General features: G+C 48.5%; 1 protein-coding gene across 2 annotated transcripts in view; it reads right to left on the bottom strand.

Annotated features, from left to right (window-relative positions):
- EVPL (envoplakin) overlaps positions 1 to 12310 on the bottom strand; it is a 30634-nt gene extending 18324 nt beyond the window's left edge. Inside the window, exons 1-9 of one of the 2 annotated variants that reach the window (XM_090059252.1) lie at positions 11946 to 12310; positions 11595 to 11803; positions 5202 to 5301; positions 4728 to 4882; positions 3841 to 3964; positions 3220 to 3345; positions 1699 to 1737; positions 780 to 941; positions 210 to 317 (exon numbers count right to left, since the gene is read on the bottom strand). In XM_090059252.1, coding sequence (XP_089915378.1) covers positions 210 to 317; positions 780 to 941; positions 1699 to 1737; positions 3220 to 3345; positions 3841 to 3964; positions 4728 to 4882; positions 5202 to 5301; positions 11595 to 11653 — 873 coding nt within the window. In that variant the 5' untranslated portion in view covers positions 11654 to 11803; positions 11946 to 12310. The remainder of the gene's footprint in view (positions 1 to 209; positions 318 to 779; positions 942 to 1698; positions 1738 to 3219; positions 3346 to 3840; positions 3965 to 4727; positions 4883 to 5201; positions 5302 to 11594; positions 11804 to 11945) is intronic. The other variant, XM_090059251.1, reaches the window with a different exon arrangement.
- Positions 12311 to 17357: the final 5047 nt, after the last annotated feature.

The raw sequence follows: 17357 nt of genomic DNA, 5'->3' as shown, positions 1-17357 counted from the left end.
ACTTTTCAGTTTTGGTTTGACCTGAACCAGCTTTTTCCCCCCAGGTTTTTGGTTCAGTCATCAAACTGAACCATCATTTAGTTCTCATACCAAAGGGACTCCTTCTATGATCTCTATGTATTCGTCCCTCTCCTTGTGGCATCTCGTGTTCTGGAATCTAGAGACCAGGTTGGCATAGACTGGGTAGACAGGATACCAGCCTCCCCTACCTGTATAGGATCAACCGCTGGGTGTTTCAGTTCAATCATCCTGTCTCCGTCATCCTGGAGCTGGTTCACAAACTCCTCCTGGTTGAGCAGCTCATTAGACTTGAAGTCCTGCAAGAGAAGGGAAAGAGTTCAAAGGGTTGGGGAGCAATCACTTTCCCTGGTGCCTGAGTTAGCATGACAGAGAAAAGGTCTTCACATTGCAAAATATTGGTGACATTTTCCTCATGTGAAAGTATGGTCACATACAGATAAAAAGAAGAATGAACAAAGATTAAATGCTATAAGGGGAGCATAAACCTGGCCACTCATGGTGCTGGGACAGAGCTTATGTACCTTCCCCCAAGCAGCAACTGCCATTTATTCCCAGGTTTCGTGTTCCTTGGTCTTCTGGCTGGGTTATTAGCTAATTATCTGGTTCACTGTACCAGGGCTATAGAGCTCAGCTATAAAAGGGTATCTCCCCCCCTCCCCAAACGATGATGTTTTGCCAAATTCTAGTCTTGGCAACTAGCAGCAATTAAGAGAATCCACGTCCCACCCCCTGACATGCCCGACTGCACTGCAGCTCACCTCGTACTCCCAGCGCACACTCTGGGGATCAGCCATTTGGTCACTCCAGTCCTGCTTCAAAATTTTGTTCTGCTGATCTGCGAGGTACCCTAGCTCCTTGGTGCAGCACTGGAGGTGGTGATATAGGCTTCCCAGGCTCTGCCCTCGCCAGATAGAGGTTTTCTGTCCATACATGTTGAAGATAGAAGGTATAAATGTCTTGACCAAGAAGAACCCACCAGCTCTCCCTAGGTGGTTGTTTGTCCATTAATGAGTTCCCCCCAGAGGCTTGTTAAAGGTGGCTGTTATGACTTGCTCTAACGTTAGGTAACTTTTTGCTCCCTTTACCCTCGTTCCTCACAAACAGGACAATTTTGTTAAACCGGACTATCAAGTGCAGGTTGATGCCTCAGGGAAGATTGTGAAATAGCCACAACTCCAAGAAGGATTTCCTCTACTTGCCCTTTCTCAATTCTAAATATTGGCAGAATTGCATGGAATCACGACTTTCCTTAGGCTTGGACCTCAGAATTTGGATCTGGATTTTGAATGCCCCCATGTTTAGTTAAAGGCAAACCCCAGTTGTACTGATGAGCCTCTGCTTATTGGCAACATTGTCATCTCCAGAATGATGACTTGTGGTGTCACAAACAGAGAATAATAAGCCCAGTCCTCATCTTATTCACACTTGTGTAGCTCCTTTGAATCTAGTGAATTTGGATCAAGGTGAAGGGGGGGATTAAGGCCCTGTGACTTCAGAGTGCTACACGTAACTGGCATCTTCCCCATGCTTTCCTCTATCCCACATCCATGGGAGATGGATCACCCCATGCACTAACCATCCCACTTGGACTACCCAGGGAGCCCATCTACCAGTGTCTCCACTAATCCCCTAGGACTGACATATTGCAAACTTGATTACGCTCAGAGAGTCTCTTACCAGCAACTCCTTGTATTGACTCTTCAAATCGGCTGAACCCTGTTATTGTCCAAGCCAGACAAAGAAAGAAAGATGGGCAATCAGTAAAAGTGCAGTTTTGATAAACATGGGCATTACCATTCACAGAAAGAGCTTCACAAACAGATCAGGATCCGTCAAGCAGAGACTGGCTTCCTTCCTGCTAGAAGCTTCCTTCTGGATTTCCTGGTGCAGCAGCTTCAGTTCTAGCATCAGCTGTGTTACCTGATGCTGCTAAATGCAGCATGTGCCCAGGTGCCACCTGGAACAGCCCACTCCCACCTGCCAGCCTTTGACACCAATTAGACACTCACAGTTAGCACATCTACAACACCATGTAGACATGAATTAAATCCTGTCTCAGTAGCATTCTGTTAGGAGTACTTACTAATGGAGAAGCTGAGTATGGAGAGAAGTGACTTGCCCAAGGTCTCACAGTGAGACAGTGGCAGAGCTGGCATGACTGTGTACCCCAAACAACAGACCATGCCCCACTCAAAATGTGATAACACTGCTCATCTCCACAACACCCAGAGTTGGAATATTGTTATCAGGCATCACTGTTTTCATGGGGATCTTTGGTCATGTAGCTTTGCTGTCTTGTGACCAGTGGCACCATCTCATGCCAAACCACAGAGTACTGTAAAACTCACTAAAGAGCAGAAGGATAAAGGAGGGCTGGAAAGAAGTTTGAATGTTTTGAATGCCAACAAACAATGCTTCAAAGTCTACCCAGGTACTATAAAAAATGGAGATCCTTCTAAATGTGGTGGCCACAGGGCAACTGGCAATGTAAAATATTTTAATACAGAGGCAGGCAATTATTTTGGGCGGAGGGCCACTTACTGAGTTTTGGCAAGCCATCGAGGGCCTCATGACAGGCAGCTGGGGCAGATGAATATTTATTTTCTAAATTTTTTAGGGGCCCCGTGGGCTGGATAGAATGGCCTGACAGGCCACATGTGGCCTGCAGGCTGCATTTTGCCTACCTCTGTTTTAATACAGTCCTCTCTAGATTCTTGCCAAGGACTTCTGGAAGATCCTGGGCCTTTGAGAATCCATCCAAAGTTTGTGCTGGGCCCAGGGCATAGCTTTGGGAGTCAAGCTGGAGCTAAATGCCTGTTCACATAGCATGCCATGATTAATAGCACAGTTGAAATATGTTATAGTCCTGAGAAGCAAGAAGAGAGCTGTGTTAACCTGGTGCAGAATCATAAATGGCACATAAGTGCTGACAGTGGGGGGGTACAGTTCCACACTGCCACCCCCGCTGCTGTTGGTCCCTGGCTCTGGTTGGGCTGCAGCTCTGCGTCCCACTGTTGGTGCAGAAATTGGGGGGGGACGGACACATATGCCATGTGTCACCTATGTGCAGAATGAAGGTGAACATGATGGCAGAAACCGCAGATTGCCTACAGGATCCACAGCAGAAAAGAGCCTAAAGCGTGTGGAGTTGTGAGCAAAGATCACAGGAAAGGGATGAGAGTTGGCAGGGCACCTTACCGGCGTATGGATATTCTTAATCTGGAGGCCATAAGCTTCTATCTCTTTCTGAAGGATGTTGTGCTCTGCTATCTGTTTCTCCAGCTCTGACACAGTGGGTCCATACTGACCTGAGCTGACTTGCTTCTGCACACAAACAAAGCACGTAAAGAGCTACAGTGATGTGTTTTTTTCTAGGTGACATAGCTTCCCTCTCCCAAATTTACTTCTGCCACAGGCTGGTCTAAAATACATTACTTTAAATAGAAACTTTCCAACACACCTTGGTGTCAGGACCTGGAAGCCACATGATACCATTGATTTCCCCATTAAGAGGGAAGACAACAGATGGACTCTTTCTAAGCATATATGGTTACTTTTAATCCTTTCAGTTGTTGTATATCCAAATGCACAGAGGGGATATGCAAGCCCTTGATAGCCCAACCATAAGAGTGGGGCTGGTTCTGCCAGATTATAGATCTGAGCTGAAAACATTTGTGCTCTACCCAGTTAATGGGCTTGGCAGTGCTGAAAGGTGAATGTTCCAAGGGACGATCAGATTTTCAAGTTAATTTAATCCTAGTCCTGGCATATGTCTCTGCTGAGGTCAATAGCAAAAGCCATTAGAAATGCTGCTTTTACCAGCTTCTGGTCTAGAATCTTGGCCCAGTCCACCTTGGGGCTCACTTCTGGCGCATTAAACTTCTCGTAGAGATCTCGATATTTGGCACACTGATGTGTCACCCGGTCATGAAGCTGCTTGATGCTGCCAAAGGGGGAAGAGATGCATATCTCATGGTCTATTCAGCACGTCAAACAAAACGGAACAGATGGTGAAACTCGGACTGCAGAAAAGACATTGGGAGTGCTGCGGACTCAGGAAACCCCGCTCCCAAGAACCCACTATGCTACGCCCTCTTCTTGACTCCTATCACCTTTGTGGCACACAGTACATACATGCCATGGTGTTCTCTCCCAAGCACAGCCCATCCATATCCTGCCCCCCTGACATGCCCGTGGGCATGCTCCAAACCAAGAATGCGGAAATCTGAAAACACATCTATGAGGACACTCTCAAACCCTGCATCTCCAGCAAACTTGATTACAGCTGTTGGGAAACAGCCCAGAACAGCCTCACTAGCATATTTCTGGGTGTGGATCCCTGTCTGTGGGTGTACAAAGCATGGACAGGCCATGCTGATGCCCATCCTGGCACTCACGCACCACCCCTGCGAGATAGGCAAGACTAGGGCATCACATAAGCCCTCTGGAGCAGGGGCATCTTTTTACTCTGTATCTGTATAGCACCTAGCAAACGGGGGTTCATGGACTATGACCAGACCTGGCAACTCCTATGGTGTTACAGGTGCCAGTTGTCAGAGCTGAGATCCTGGCCAGAGTCTCTCAGCTCTATGTCCTTCAAAACCCTGTTCATCTCAGCCTCATGTTCACTCAGCTCATTCTGGTGGGAGAAGCCAAGGAGCCTTTTCTCTCCCCTGCACCGCTGCCGCCTCCCCACACACACTCACTCTTTCTCAATTTCATTGGCCTGGGGGTGCTTCAGCCGCGTTGCTTTGTCCACGTCCAGGAAGAGGTCCTTGAGCAACGTCTCTGCCTCTTTCAGACTTCTTGCATTCGCTTGCTGGAAGGCGAACGGCTTGTTCTGCTGGTGGTTATTTATGTCCTGTAACCCACAAAAGCCACTGGGGATTTGTTTTAATTTGAGAGACCTGCTTCCATGCAGAGCTACACGCGTGACTGATTTTCACAGTGACGCTGTGGAGGCCTCTATGTTCCTCTCCACTGTAAGGGATCCAGGCTCAAGACCTTCACAAAACCTATGCCTGGAAGCTATGGCTGTGTCAATGCAGATCTGCCCCCCACTATCACTGGTGCTGAATGTTCAGCATCTCACTGGCTGCCTATATAAGGGCAAATGCTGAAGTGCCCCCATCTATGGGTCATGCACATGTGGCTGCTCTCTCCTCTCAAACACCATGTACCTGCTTGAGCCTTGAATCCGTTTCCAGGATGTCCTTCTCCACCTGGTCAGCATTGACCTGCATGCGGGAGATGAGCATGGCCAGCTCATTGGCTGAGGACCTGAGGGAGGGGAAAGTAGAAACAATCTGGGGAAAGAAACCAAAACGCCTTGTCCATAGGCAGGACTCATGTGCTATGGGAAGCCCTTTTACATCGCCAGGCTGCGGCTGGGTCTTCTGGCCCTCTACCCTCTAATTCTCTCAGGCTCCAGCACGATTGAGTCTCTGCAGCTGCAAAAGTCAGTGGTCCAGAAAGCCCCCCATTTTGTCCAGCATTTTCCATGAGCCTTCTCCTGCTCAGTTTTCCCTCCTCTGCTGGATCTCTCCTGCTAGGACATGAAGCATAGGGAAAGAGACTGAGATAGTGGGAGTCAGAGAGAGCACAAGACCCATGCAAACTCACACTGCCAGCTAGGCTAATGCCGCTGTATGGAGCCATGGGCCCTATTCACCACTGCCTCACTCCAACCATCCGCTAAGGGACTGCTGTAGTTTTCAACACACTTCTGCTGAGATGAAACTGGACTCCTGCAGGGTGGACGAGATCCACTGTGGTCATAACTAGACGTTCCTGCCATAGCCCCTTTGTACGAACTACCTTCTGCACTCTGTGGGCAGGAGTCCCTAACATCAGATTTGAAGGTACTCTCAGTGGGTCCTTATTCCCCAAGGGGGGATGCTGCAAGTCCCGGCCAGATTGTCACTGTACAGTTCCCTACCAAGATCCAGGATGGTACCTTCCAGACAGAGCTGGTCCCAAGATTTCCACTGCCCTGAGCAACCCAGCAAATGCCTGCCTTCTCCGCTCTGCAACCATCCATGTCCACAGTTGTTGAACGATTTGCTGCCCCGCCAGTGAGCACCTATTTTATCTCTAGGGTAGAGTTGATGCCTGGAGCTGCACTGCGAATCCACAGATGTGCACTTATAGAGGCGTACACCATTTGTGCCATAGGCATGCAAACACAATGCTTATTCAGGAACGTTCAAGGTCACACAGCTGCATGCAGACCTATTGGACACATCTGGGGCCAGGTTCAGCAAAGATGTAAATGGTGGGGCCAATTATACATCCTCTCTGAAATGAATTGCTTCATGCAGCTGTGATCTGGCACCCAGCAAGCGCTGGAAGCAGACACAGCTTTCCTGCTGAGGAAGTGGAAGAGGTGGCATAGGTGGAACAGCAGCTTGCAGGAGAGGGCAAGTGGAATTAAGAGGCTGCTGCTTCCAGGCTGGACTGCGCAATCTGCTCAAAACTGGCTGGGAGGGAGCCGCTGTCCCCTCTGGGGCATTCTCCTGAGGGTTATTACACCCCTAGGGCTTCCTACAGCTCCTCTGCTTGGGTAATCACTGGCCCAACCTGTCAGACACCCCACCCCTGAATCTGGCTCAGAGACTTTCAGAGGAATGATATTTACTTACACCAGGGCTCTGTTTGACCAAAAGGTGACACAAAACATAGAGCTGTAGAGGTATTCAGATACTCACACACACACGGGCACTTAGGACACATTCTGAAAGTTGAACACCGTGCACAAATATACAGTGCTTCCAGAAACACACACGGCGTCAGTCTCAGACATGTCCTTATGGGGATCTGTATAACCAACACATACTCTAACATATCTTAGAGACACCCCCCCACACACACACATCACACATGTATAATGACAGATCTGCACCCCCAATGAAAGAGGTTGCAAACAAACTTTAAAAATGGATTCTCCTTTAAAGAAAAAAACCATGGCTTTTTTCTTGCAGGCTGGCAGAGCTCTAGCTTGCAAGGGGCTGCTTGGGTGCCCCTCCTTGCCCCCCACGCTGTGGGGCTGGGGCCTGCGGGCAGTGGGTAGGGAGTGAGGGGCACTGGGTCAGGACTGGCCATTGATGTTTACAAATGGGTCCTGGTACAAAAAAGGTTGAGAACAACTGCTCTAGCTCAGTCCTGTGCAATTGCTATGTGGACAACACCACACCATGGCACATTCCTAAGTTCGAAAACATGTTCCTATTTTAATATATGATAAAATATACATGGTATTAAAATAATATACAATTATCTTAACACTTTATATGTATCCTTTCCTTCATGTTTCCCTATCGTCTGTATTTTAATTACTTTATTCCTTTCCATTTAATACCTCTGCTCTCTGCAAGCTCATTCATAGCATCTGATAAAATAGCGTTGCCTACAAAAGCTCACGCCTCTCTGAATGCATTAGTCTTCAGCATGCCGCCCTGCCCTGCCTTCTGTCATTATATGCACAGCACTGCCCACATGCAACTGTACACATTTGTATGCCTGCAGTGACAAGTTCAGCAGATGTGAATGTGCCAACATCAATTAGGTGTCAACTGACAAGTCAACATAAAGTACTGCAGGAAGCAGAGACTGGCTGTGTACACGTCTCTGTTTGTACAGGTCATACCTACACAGAGTATAAATGTGCAGCCTGTCTGTAGTAGTGAGGTTCAGGGGATACACTACTGAACCAGGGGAGAAGCTGTAGAAGGTGCAGCCATGAGCTGGTCCCCTGTGTAGGAGGCTGGATGGTGGGGTCTAAGGACTTCAGAGCAGCACTCAGCTAGGAGCCTGTCCTGAGCTAGTCAGTGCATGGATCAGACTGGAAGCAAGAACACTGGTTTTTCATTTCAATCTCAGTTACACAATCCCCCGCCCTCCACACTGACACCCCTGGCAGCTCCTCAGCCCTGGAATGAGGAGGAGCTGATAGCAAATACTTGTGCACCACCCAAAATTCCTGCCGTGGCTCCCTGCTCAGGGAGGGGAGCGTGAGTCACCGCCCTGCGTCTGCTTGGCATGCCGAGACAACGCCGTGAATAACCTCTTTTATTCCAAGCTCTGCTTTTGCCTTTCTGAGCTAGCTGATATGGGCTGAGCAGAATCAACATTGTTCTGCTGCTCCCAACACCACACCTCTGACATGGGCCTGAACCAGGCTTGCACAGGTGACTATCCTTCAACTTGCAGACAGCCCAAACGAGTTGAGTTTGTATTTGACTCCTATATTATCCATATAACAGGCCAGATCAACATCCAGACCTGAACAGCCCCTAAAATCAGGAAGTGGCCATCTGGATCTGAATGCTGCAGATTGGGCAAATCTGTAATGAACACCAATGTCCGCATGGACTTTGAGGTCTTGCGATCCCTTCCTAACTGGTTTCTGAGTAGGCAGAAGTCACTAGGATGATTTGCTTTCGATGTTCATGAAGAGTTACCTCCAGGAAAATCAGAGAGGAGAAATCAAAAATACCCTTCTTTCGCAGGCAGATCCCAAAGCCAGACTAATAGAAATTAGAGACTGAAAGGTCCTACATGTCTCTCCACTTTCTTTCACCAGATACCAGATCCCTTACAATATCTTTGGGATTGCTTTGTTCAATCTTGGGTATAATGTCCCAAAGCTTTCAGCCTCTCAATGTGTGAGATGGCTTTTAAGGGGCTTGGGGTTCAACTTCACTTGTGCCAGGTCTAGGCAGGCCTTCACAGGTGATGGGGTTTGAGATGAGGAAGCTGGTAGTTGTTGGGAGTCAGGTTTTCCCATGAGACAAACCAAGACTTGGAGCGCAGATGAAGGTCCCTGAAGAACTGTTCAGATCAGATGGGACCTGAGAGGACCTTTCCACATCAGCCCACTATCCGCTGACAGGGTCTTTAGGAGGAAGAGTCTTTGGGAAACATCAGGTAGCAGGACCTGGTTGTTGGAAAGGGACTATCAAACTTAGCAAGGGTCAGAATGATCCAGACTCTAGGAAAGACGGGGCTTGAAATGGGTTGCACTGAACGGTACCAGCCCTCCGACATGGAGATGCATTGGTGGGAGAGACGTGTTGATGTGACGGCAATGGGGACCCCAAAAAGAGAAACTGAAACAATGGGTGGGGGGCTGATATCTAAGAATATAGCCCACCTCCTCACAACCGGCCTTTGGGGAAACCTTGTCATAATCTATTGTGTGTTGTACTATGCTACAGCATACTTCTGTGGTGACAAGACCCTTCAGACAGCCAGGCATTATGTTGCGCCAGAGTTCGGCCCCATTAGAAATCCACGTGGGTCTCTGTTCTTCCTCATTTCACTATCCTCCGGTTCTGCTGAACCTAGGACTAAGGATGCCAAGTGAAGTCTCGCCACCTTCCAATGGAGTTTACCATTTAAAATGCAGTTGAGTCAGGGGGAGTCGAGGATTCCTGTGTGTACGGACCGGAGCGCTGCCTTTCTGAATCCTGGGAAAAGATGCCTCACATGGACTGGCGAATCGACCAGGACAGGAGCCATGAGCCTAAGTCCAGTCTTGACCAAATCATTCAACCTAGGAACCTCAAACGGCCAAATTGTTTCCTCACCTACACCCAAGGGATAATACTGAGCAGCCTCACTAGTGGATGCCAAGTTAAAGTCTGTAACCTGCTTTGAAGGTGCCAGGCAGGCATTGTTATACTTAAATAGGCTGGTGCCCCCAATATCTCCACCCTTCACCTTCTGAGCCCAAATTAGGACTCTGTCCTGAGAAGTACTCAGGCCCTTTGCACTCCACTCAACACAAGGACCAGGCCTGAGACTCTAAAAGTCCTTGGTATAACTCCAGTTTCTTCAGCACTGTTGCATTTGGGATGAGTTTGGCTCAGTATGATTTACACAGGGCAACACAGACTCCCAAAGCTCCACGTTGATACAGGTTTAGAAAAGCTTCGCACAGGAGAAACTCCCCAGCTGGTGGGCATCTCTGTGGCTTAAACTAGATGACTGAGGTTTCGGTGCATTTTGCTTTGGTTGATATAGATGAGGTCAAACAGCTTAAAGTGCATGTGAAAGAGACTGTAGAAGTGTAGGCAGAAATTTTCAAGCATGGGTGCCTCTGGGTAGATTGCTACTCAAGTGAAAGTAGGCCAAGCTTCAGAAGGACTGGGGCTTTGCTGTCTCCTCTGGCTTCATTGTGAAGCACCTCAGGGAATCAGGCCATTGATCCAGGTGCCTGACCACAGAGTCAAGTGCCTGCAAGGGACATGCAAGTCTGGAGATGCTGAGCTTAAGGCAAGAGATGGTCACTTAATTTGGTTACAGGAGGTTTGGGGTTCATCTTCATTGACCAACCAATCTGGACACAACCAAGTCTAAAGGCTACAAGTGTGTAGATGGCAGGACCTGAGACCAGCTGTACCACTGCAGGGCAGGTTTCCCAAGTGGGCACCTTTGCAGGCGGATGCAAACTGTAGGAGTAACTATGGACATTATAACCTGTGCACCCCTGAAGTATTTCTATATGTATAACTCTCTTAAAATCACCTCTTTTGAGGATTTTCTCCCCTACAACCAGGCCGGGAGCAACATTTGTAACCAAGCTCAACTGCTGGGATACCAAGCAAACATGACAGAGCTGAAGGAAGATAGAAAATAACCTTGAGCAGTGTGCGGCAGGGAAAATGCTGTCTTTAGAGGCTTTTCCTGTCACAGGTGCACAGAGTTTTCTCTGTCAGGAGCCCTTCAGCTAAAAGCAATGTAAAGTGTCTCTTCTCCCAGATTCGCATCACCCTCAAAGGAGAATTTGGTGAAACCTCTCCCCAGAGTGAGACTGAGCATTGCTACAAATCCTCTGGGACCTAAGCCACATACAGCCCTAAGAGGGGCAACCTTTGCAGTCTCAATGCATACATGCATAAGAGAAAGGAAGCAAGGACCAGCCTGTAGCCAGGATGGATGATACCAACAATTTCACCCGCCAGAGCTCCATCCATCTCCTGTTTCATTCACCCGAGAGCAGGGGATCGCTGGGCTTGGTGCCAACCAGGCCCTGGGCTTTGTTTCCCTTCTTGAAGGCTTGAACATTCCCCTCCAGGTCTGTCATCTCACAAGACAGAAGCACCCCAGCAACTGCCATTCACCTAGTTAGATGTACAGTCCTGGGCCCCTGAATCTGCTACATTAAGGGTATTCTCCAACCAACAGCCCAGCAAAACTTTCATTTATTGTTGCTTCTACGATCCAAGAATGTCTTCTGAAACAGCCAGAGCCAGATGGTGCCTCTGGCATCACACCCTCCTTTCTGACCCGATTCCTGGACTGTCCATTCCACTTTTGCACATCAATGAAATACCTTCTTTGACCCTAGTGCCTTACAAGCTAGCCGCTGTATATGATCCCAACTGCCCCCGGAGGGGAGTTCAGCCCCCAGCCCGTTCCCAATTCTCTGTGGAACTGCTTCCAAAGGACTCGACAGAAACACCTTCCTCCCGTAGCTCTATTCTGCACATCCCCTGTAGCCAGAGAAGACCCTTTCCCTCAGTCTCCTCTAAGGGACCCAACGCCAGATTCACCTGCAGAGTTGCACTTACTTGGTTGGCTTGATCGGAGAGCCTTTACTGGGGGAGACTTTACCCGCTGCCTTGAACATCTCGGCAGGCTTCTGGCTCCTCTTGGTGTCCAGAAAGCCGTTCAGGGTGTTTGCCGCTCTGCTCCCGTCTGTCGAGATGGAATGACAGGACCCGGGCTAGGCAGATCTGCTGTGTATTAAGGAGCAGTTTCTGGGTGGCTCCTCTCCACACTACAGGTGATCAAAAGCAGAGATGGAGGCTTATATTAAAAATGACTCGAAAAACCAGTTAGTGAAAACAGTAGAGCCCCTGAGGGAGAGCGGGAGTGCCCGCCCTGCCTTCGGAGGAATGTTTCTACACACATGCACTCACCCTCCGGCACTCAGACGCGGCTGCAGTCAGACTAATTCCTCTCGGGTGGAGGGAGAGAAACTGCCTTGTCCAGAGCTGAAAATGCCTAAAAGATGACAGTTCTAGAAAGTCCAGTGCAGTTAGTCAAATACGTGCTTGAAGCCTCTAATGAGCTTCCCTGCCCATGAATAACACCAGCCATCTGACATGAAAGGAAAAGCAGCTCCCCAGTTATACAGTTATGAGAATGGCTCCGCAATGTGCCAGGGAAACAGTTTGGGTGGAAACTGCTCATTTGCAGATGTTTCATGGAAAGGAGTGGTGTGTGTTGACCTCTAGGCAAGTCGCAGGCAGAGTCTGATGGAAACCTGCCTTGTTTCCTACCAGGCTGTGGGGACATGAAAGTGTCCAGGGCACCAGGGTAGCTCCATCACATGTCCTGCCTAGGGGCTGGGAGCCCGGGCTTCCACAGATGAGGGATTCACAACAGCTCTTCTATGCAAGAAACCCCATTGCAGCTGGAAGCCAGAAAGTACTGGGAGTCCTGGATTTAGCAACAAAAGAGCCAGGAAGTCCTGAGAAGGCTTCTGGGACAGTCCCTGCATGTGGACAGTTTCTGGGCTGGTGACCCTCAAGGTTTCCAGACTCTCAGAGCAACTGGCTCTCGGTGCTGCTCGACACCTCCCGAGCTGTGAAATTCAGCCCAGCTCCAGCAGCATGGGGAGGGGGGGCAGGCAGCCCCAGAGCAGCTGGCATAGCAGAAATGCTCCAAAACCCACCTCTTGTCAGCCCCAGGAATTAATGACTAGAACTGATTGTCCTGACAGTGTCCAAATTAACTACATTTCAAAGCAAGTTTCCCACACATCAGAAATCCAGAGTCTTGCCTAACTTCATCTACAGTAACTCTGGTTCCTTTCTGTAGCTTTAGCATAAGGAAAAGAAAGCATGAGGTCTGGGTGCTGTTGCTCATCTCTCTGTCCCAAGCTCACTTGCATAAGCAAAGAACCCCTCCGTGCCTCATTTTAAGAGTGGGTGGGAAAAGATGGAGATGGAAGGGTCCTCCAGCAATCTTTCTTGTCAGGAAGAGAGGAGAGAAGTAGAAAAAAAAAATACATATGGGACCAAGTTTCTTCTGAAGAAGCCATTAGTCCAGGGACAGGCAATTATTTTGGGCGGAGGGCCGCTTACTGAGTTTTGGCAAGCCATCAAGGGCTGCATGACAGGCAGTGAGGGGCAAATAAATATTAATTTTCTAAATTTTTTAGGGGCTCCTGTGGGCCGGATAGAATGGCCTGGCGGGCTGCACCTGGCCCGCGGGCCGCATTTTGCCTGCCCCTGCATTAGTCGCTATCTTTATGCACACTACAACATCCTACATTAGCATCTCAGCCTTGGATCCTTTGCACCACTGCCTGAGAATGAGCTCTTGCTCATCAGGTCAACTACTTCCAGACCCTACTTTGCATAAGGCTCACTGAGTCATCAAGGAAGAGGCAGCCCCTAAATATAGGATGGGCGGTGACCTGAACTCACAGGAGCGTTGAGAAACTGAAGTCAGTGTCTTCAAAGTACTGTAAGCTGAACAGAAGGATCATGATCCTAGCATGGGCCCCACAGCCATGTTTAAGGCAATGTTTAAATATGGCTCTTGTTAAAGCAGCTAAAGACATGGGTGCAGGGGTTTAATCTGCTTACAAAGCATTTCCTGACACACGGGCACTCGCATAAGGAAGTTATAAAGGGGATGAGCAGCAGCCTTGGTTTACTCAGGATAGAAATTTGGTCTTGCTGAAGTCAATGGACGTTTTGCCATTGATGGGGCCAATGTCTTGCCCATCAGAGTGGAGGGGCCAGTGAAAACTGTTCTTGGTATCGCAGCCCTTATCTGAGCGCTGCGGTCTTGTTCGTTGAGTCTCCAATCCAACGTTTCTATATGTGCTGTTCCCAATATTCTGCACAGGCCCCTGCTTCCGGTGCGGGTGCTGTCAGATCTTGTGGCGCGCGCCGTAGTGCTACAGGGCATCTCCAGAGATGATCCATGGTTTGTTTCTCCTGACAAACACATTGGTCGGCTGCACAGAGGCCCCATGACTTCATGAGAAAGTTGCATCTTCTGAGACCCACTCCCAATCTGTTCGAGCTCCACCGGGTATGCCATTTGTAACTGAAGCCAGATGGCAACTCCTTACTGGGGACAATTCCTTGCTGGCTCCCTTCAGCAGCTTTGTCACCTAGTTTCTTCTGTTCTTTTTGCCAGAGGGTAGTTACGGCTGATTCTGGTGATGTGGGCAATGGTGTGGTAGAGGACAAAAAGCTATTTCTCAGTGAGAGACAATGGTGCACGGGTTGATGTCCCTGCACACAGCAGCACTGCAGTGAGACATGGAGACTCTCTGCTCCCTGACGGGCTCTATACAGTAGGGCATTACAGTAGCACTGAAAGGCCCCAGGTTGGAGGTGCTGCACAAACATCAAAAGACTGTGCTCTGAAGTGACCACGTCACTTGGGAACCGAAGGAATCTAAAAAATCCCTTAAAGGGAGCGGTTCAGGAGTGTTTGGGGCCTGATCTTCCCAACCTGAACTTTGTGCAGCCATTGATGCAGGCACAATATGGTGCAAAATGTGACTGGTTCCCCTGCAGTCTTGCTTTACATCTCTCCCTGCTCCCCCCAGGTGTTGTCATCATATTGGACAGGAGCTGTCCTTTATAACAAGCCAGGGGAGAATGAGGCCCCTAGAGATTTAAGGAGCAAAACCAGAAAGGAATAAATAAATCACAGCTGAAATACCTGAAGTTGTACGGGCATGTACAGGACGGAGATGAGTCACAAAAGGTGCCAGGTAGCTGTATATGCCAGTGGTTCTCAACCTTTCTAGACTTGAGGCCCCCTCCATAGGCCCGAGGCCCCCCCAAAAAATTCCAGCTCTTAGTTTTCACGCATTTGTTGACTACAGAAAAACAGCGCAATTCTTCTGCTGCCAACAACTCAGAAAGACCACAACAGGATCCAAATGTTTTTAACGCTATGGATTCACATTTGAAATCTCTGGACTCATCTTATAAAGCAGGTGTGTACACCTAACAGTACTAACTCTGCATAGCAACCCGTGGTACCCTTCAAAGGATCTCAAGGCACCTTGGGGTGCCATGACACCCTGGCTGAGAATCACTGGTATATGCCTATACACACAGCTGCTTCCCTTCCAGAACACAAGCATCTCTAATCCATCAATCACTTGCCGTTTTGGAGGTCAGAAGCAGCACTGGGCTTTAACTCATTAATAAGTGTCTATACCTCTCCACCTCTCAGCGACCAAAACACCCTAGTAGCTTTCTTCACCACTGGATGTTAACTGGAGGTTGATCAATCTTTTCAAGAAAGGCTATTGAAAAGGAGACTATTCCTGAAAGCATCTTTTAACTTCAGCAGCAGGAAGCATCAGAGGGAGACAGTGCACAGGAAGGGAGAAAAAAGGAACACACGGCTCATCTCAGCATGGATTAAAAAAAAATGCAAGCATCTCAATCAAGCAATATTTGCCAGAACATGACACTGATGGAACAGCACAGCACACACAGGACTTTTGTGAGTTTTGTGGGTGGATACTGCATTTATTTTCAGCAGCAAGGAGGGGGACCTGGCAACATGCGGCATGTCAGCGTCTTTCAGCCACGTGGTTACAATCAAGATATTGATGCAACCCTGCCCTCTGTGAATCAAAACTGCATCCCTGCCCTCTGTAAATTGACAGCATGCTCAGTATTGATGGAGGCCTCAGCTCCTGAGTGAATAGCAACTGCATGTGTATTTGGGAAGAGGCCAAGAAAGCAAATACAGGCTAAAAGAGTGGTTCCCAAAATGTACGGGCCAACAGATCAGTGTCATGCCCCCAATACGTCTCATAGATCACCACAAGCCCTTATTAGTGATTAAAATCTCAACTGAAAGGGGAAAGATACTCAGTGTGATCCACCAGCTACCAGCTGTGGTGGTAAGGACTATTAGTGATCCATGGATCACAGTTTGGGAACTCCTGGCCTAGAAGATTGGGGTGTTTGGACCTCACCATAACAAAGACAATCACAACGAAAACCTGCTCATTCCAGGATAATATTTTGTTGTTTCCACCAAGGATCTTCAAGCACTTTGTCTGACAACAACCCAGGAGGTCTGCATTTTTACCCCCATTCTCTGCTGGGGAAACTGAAGGTTAAGCAGTACTGTTGTGCATTGGAAAGCCCAATTCTTTCATCAGCTGAGGCTTTGGGACAGTGCAGCTTGCTCCCCTGCTCTCCTGGGCCAGTGCAGAGGAGGGAAAAAGGAGACATGCCTCATCCACGTCACTTGGGTGATTTGCACTACTAGGAGCACATGGAAGGCTGGGTCTCTAGCGGTTCCCAGACCCGAGTGCAGCATGCATGCTGAACAGCAAAGTTCTTTGCCGTCTGGCCAGCTGTATCTTGCAAGTTAATCTGAAAAGAAACTAGGGTCATTTAGTCCCTTAAAACCTGATTTTTCCACCATTGTTCACAGTGAATTCCCGTCAGTGGAAACTACTTGAAAAATTTGATGCTGCTCATCCTGAACAAGGGGTGGTAGAATTAAACCCTGGACATCTTCGCCACAGTGAATTTGTGCCAAAATTAGAACTAAAACTCAAGACCCCTCTCCTTTTATTTAGGTTTTAGTCACAAACCCACATTCACTCACTGTATGGTCCCTGTAGTCTAACTTTCCTTCTGGTGCTAGATAAATACCTCTTCTCTTTGGCCAGCATCCTACGTTAACAGAAAGGGTCATCAGCTTTCTTGTTGGTCTTCCTTGACTTTGGCCATCTAATGGTCATTGCAGTGTTCCTCTGTGAAATCTGACTGGGACTTGGGGTTCTCAGTAAAGCTGTGGCTAAAACAGGTCCTCATGAAAAAGGAAGGTCTGAGAGTAGCAGGATGGACCATGTATATTGAAAATGGAGACCAAGCAAGCTTTCCCTCTACATTACTGCGCTAAAGGCCCTCAGAATCCTTTCCTGGAAGATGTTCTTCTATCCCAGGTGTAGGCCTGTTTGGACAGGGGCTGCCAAGAACCACGGTGTTTTTGTAGCGTAACGTCAGGCCTTCCACTGACTAAGAATTACTACAGTATAAACCTCGAACAGTACAGGATGGGACACCGTCCTGTTAGGGTCTATGCCCACACAAGGAAGGGGATGTGCCTCAAGCTGGATCATCTATAGTGGAACAGCTTTGCTTTTACTAGAGACCCAACTGGACCTTGTACCCACTTTGCCAAAGGCCGAGTGCTCCTTCCCCACTGCAGTGTGGAGGGAATGGTCTCTCACTAAGCAAGGAACCAGCCGCACAGCTGACTGCTCTGGCTGGTTAACTGCAGGGAGACAATGTGTTTCACACTGATGGTTTTAAGTCATG

The sequence above is a fragment of the Crocodylus siamensis genome, chromosome 8 (genome assembly GCF_052110815.1).
Source record: "Crocodylus siamensis isolate JL-2025a chromosome 8, ASM5211081v1, whole genome shotgun sequence".
NCBI classification, from domain to species: Eukaryota; Metazoa; Chordata; order Crocodylia; family Crocodylidae; genus Crocodylus; species Crocodylus siamensis.
This window is presented reverse-complemented; position numbering and strand designations above follow the sequence as displayed.